At 46.5% G+C, this 3,064-nt stretch overlaps 1 protein-coding gene across 1 annotated transcript; it reads right to left on the bottom strand.

The window, feature by feature from the left end:
* Positions 1–3,064, bottom strand: LOC123087264 (uncharacterized). The gene is made up of 4 exons (XM_044509236.1): positions 2,170–3,064; positions 1,976–2,096; positions 1,148–1,215; positions 1–424 (listed from the first exon to the last, which is right to left on the bottom strand). Exons 1-4 carry the CDS (start codon positions 2,335–2,337, stop codon positions 302–304), a joined length of 480 nt encoding a protein of 159 aa, XP_044365171.1. The 5' UTR covers positions 2,338–3,064; the 3' UTR covers positions 1–301.

The following is a 3,064-nucleotide window of genomic DNA, read 5'->3' as shown; positions in this document are numbered from 1 at the left end:
TGGTACGGGGGGTTCCTTCTTTTGGGGGCAAAAAGAGGGAGATTCCAAAGAGCAATGCTTGTTTGGGCATGCAAGCATCGTCCGAAAACCGAGCTCTGAGTGATGAACTCGATTCTGGTTGTTTTGCTTCAGAAATGAGCGAGCCTAAAGTAAGTCTAAGCCTATATGGACTGCCGACCTCCACAACAAAAGGAAAGCAGAGCATTCTCTGAGGTGAGTTACCAGCAGCAATCTACGACAATGGCAGCAATGTAAGAGAGTGCCGCACTGAAACGGATCGTCGGGAGAGACCAAGGAGTGCTCATGGCGGTGAGCCGGCACCGGAGGCGTCAGCCTTGTAGAAGAAGTTGTATGCCTCGGCCACTTCCATGTACCACATCGCTTCACGGTCCGGGTGCCCAGAGAGATCCACTATCTTGTGCACCTGCAACGATCAAGTCCAGGGATGCTCGAGTATGAGATGTAGCCGACAACATGCACCGTGATGCAGGATATTACTTCACACAAAAGCTTTCATTTTGATTTGCATTGGTAAGCCATGGTAAAGTGGCAATTGACTGGAGACTGAACACATAATCTAATGATAATCTAGGGGGTCAAACAAAAAAGGAATCCAAAAAAATGCCTCCCACTTAATCTAGGGGGAAACATTACATGTCAAGATTACCCATCCATACATTAGATAGCTCTTGTAATAATATGATACCATGCTGATTACAACACTACGACAGTATGTGATGACATTACTAAACTTTCTGTTATCCTCAATACATTCAAATGATGAGTTGCAAGAAGGATGCCAGGCCCAAAATCATGGCTGCTATTAATTGAAGTTAAAGGATGAACCACTCCCACGAGTGAGACTACTAAATTGTAAATGAATACTAACATGCATTACTATTTCCTTTTTGTATAACCATTAGTCAGGCAGACTCTGAAACTCCAGGTGTTGGCTCAAGCAAACAAATGGTTCCAGAACTGAAGTTTGCATCAAATAATCCCTCTCCCGAATTACTTGTCGCAGAAACTGAAGTTCAGGACGGAGGGAGTAATAAACAAGGCACCAACAGAGAACCTCAAATTCTTCACAGTACGTGGATAGGAATAAGCAAGGATGCATAAATAGAGTAAGAGAGGGAGACGGAACCTTGACCATTGGCAGACTTTCAGTAGACTGGGGAGCAATATATGCCCCAATAATCAGCACATACATCCCTGCAGCATAAAATAGAGCCATCAATCAGCTAGAGTAAAGAAAATCATGAATTAGCTTGCAAAAGAAAAGAGGCGGTCGGTCGGGCCCCCCAGAACACGAACAGAGTAAAGGCATTGTAAAAACAATCAAAAAAAAGTCACCGCCTCCGTTCCAAATTATAAGACGTTTTGGATGTTTTGTATGGACTGCATGCGGACTGACACAGGTGAACAAACACACTAAAACACGCCTATATACATCCGATTCAGAGAAAAAGTTAGAACATCTCGGTACGGGGGGAGTGCCACCAAGTACCACTGTAGCATTTTTACCAGGTCTGATAATAATGAATGAATTACTTCATGAGGCCATCTTGTGGTAAAGAGCCTCTACTGCAAAGAGTACACCTGCAGGGTATTTTGATGGTGGCTGGGATTGTTCGACTCTTGCATCGATCATCCCGAGGGGGTTCCCAAGTAAATTCTAGGTTGTCTTGGCATGCAGTTTCGTACATGATACCGCCTTTTTTCAGGGGAAATAATACAGCTAATGGTACTGAGCAACAGCAGCAAAACTAGTAGTCCCTCCGTTCCAAATTACTCGTCGTGGTTTTAGTTCAAATTCGAACGGAGTTGAACTAAAACCACGACGAGTAATTTGGAACGGAGGGAGTACTACATGGGCAATGTCGCGGCACAAGCAAAGATGGTCAACAGACACATCATCAATCATATCTGAGAAACGGAGAAGGCGAGACAAAATAAGAGAGATTGGGGGAACCTGGGCGCCAGGGCTGGCCCTTGGCATCCTCGGGCCGGAGCATGAGCTCGGTGACGCAGGAGCCGTCATCCACGAACAGCCTCCCGTCGCCGACGCTGTAGTCCGCGCGCACCACCACGCCCTGCCTGCCGCAGCGAGCCGTCAGGGCAAGGGCTCCCAGCAAAAGAAGGAAGGGACGGGGAAGAAGACGGGACCTGGATCCAGGCGCGCTGGAAGCGGATGCCGAAGAGCATCTGCGCCGGGGAGGAGCCCTCCGAGGAGGGGGCGGTCGTGGATCCCGCCAGCTGCGAGGCGAACAGCTTCAGCGCCGCCAGCGAGTAGTCCATGGCGGTCCGGCCGCCGCCGCGGGGGCGTCCCTCCATTTTACCTCCACTCTTTTTTTCTCGGGCTCGCGGTTGCGATTCTCGGTCTTGCAGGTGGCAGTTGTGATACGGGCCTCCAAGCTGGGCTCAGACGGTGAAACGCGTCTCCCTCAAAAAAGACGGTGAAACGCGTCAATATTTGTGGTACGGGCTTTCATCATGGGCTAAAAAGACTAACTAGTACTGCTTCACTCACCGCTCAGAAAAAAAAGGTACTGCTTCACTTGAAACAGAACAAAAACTCAAGGGCCTCTCTGATTCATAATAGGATTATTAGAACAGAAATGTCATGCCCGCTCGAATTCTAAAGGATTTGAGTTTGTTTGATGATTGCATCACAGGAAAAACAAAGAATTATTTTAAGAGGTTGGAGTGGATTCTAAAATTCGTATGAAATGTACTCCCTCCATTTTTGTATACAAAACCACGTATCCATATTACAGGTATTAAGGCAAAAGTAAATGTGTGCTTAAGACTACTCACAGTGGGAGTAAGGGGGTGTTTGTTTCCAGGGACTTTTTTGTGTAGGGATTAGAAAAAGTCCCTCTTAGATACTTTTTTATCAAACGGGAGGGACTTTTTAGGGACTAAACTAGACATTTGGGACTAAATGAAGAAGACTCTTAAAGAGAGTCTTTTTAGGACTTTTTGGGACTTTTCTAACAATGCCCCTCCATGCACCCATTGGGACTTTTTAATTGTTATTTTTCTATATACTAGGGGCAAC

This window comes from Triticum aestivum, chromosome 4A, assembly GCF_018294505.1.
Source record: "Triticum aestivum cultivar Chinese Spring chromosome 4A, IWGSC CS RefSeq v2.1, whole genome shotgun sequence".
Taxonomy (NCBI): domain Eukaryota; kingdom Viridiplantae; phylum Streptophyta; class Magnoliopsida; order Poales; family Poaceae; genus Triticum; species Triticum aestivum.
Note: the sequence above shows the minus strand (reverse complement) of the source record. Positions and strands in the feature narration are given on the sequence as shown.

What these genes read in the sequence shown, in the direction of transcription:
- LOC123087264 (XM_044509236.1), bottom strand. Translation starts at nt 2,337, where the DNA reads ATGGAGGGACGCCCCCGCGGCGGCGGCCGGACCGCCATGGACTACTCG. An exon ending in TCCAGCGCGCCTGGATCCAG is followed by an intron (nt 2,097 to 2,169) that starts GTCCCGTCTTCT and finishes TGCGGCAGGCAG; the next exon opens with GGCGTGGTGGTGCGCGCGGA. An exon ending in AAAGTCTGCCAATGGTCAAG is followed by an intron (nt 425 to 1,147) that starts GTTCCGTCTCCC and finishes TGATCGTTGCAG; the next exon opens with GTGCACAAGATAGTGGATCT.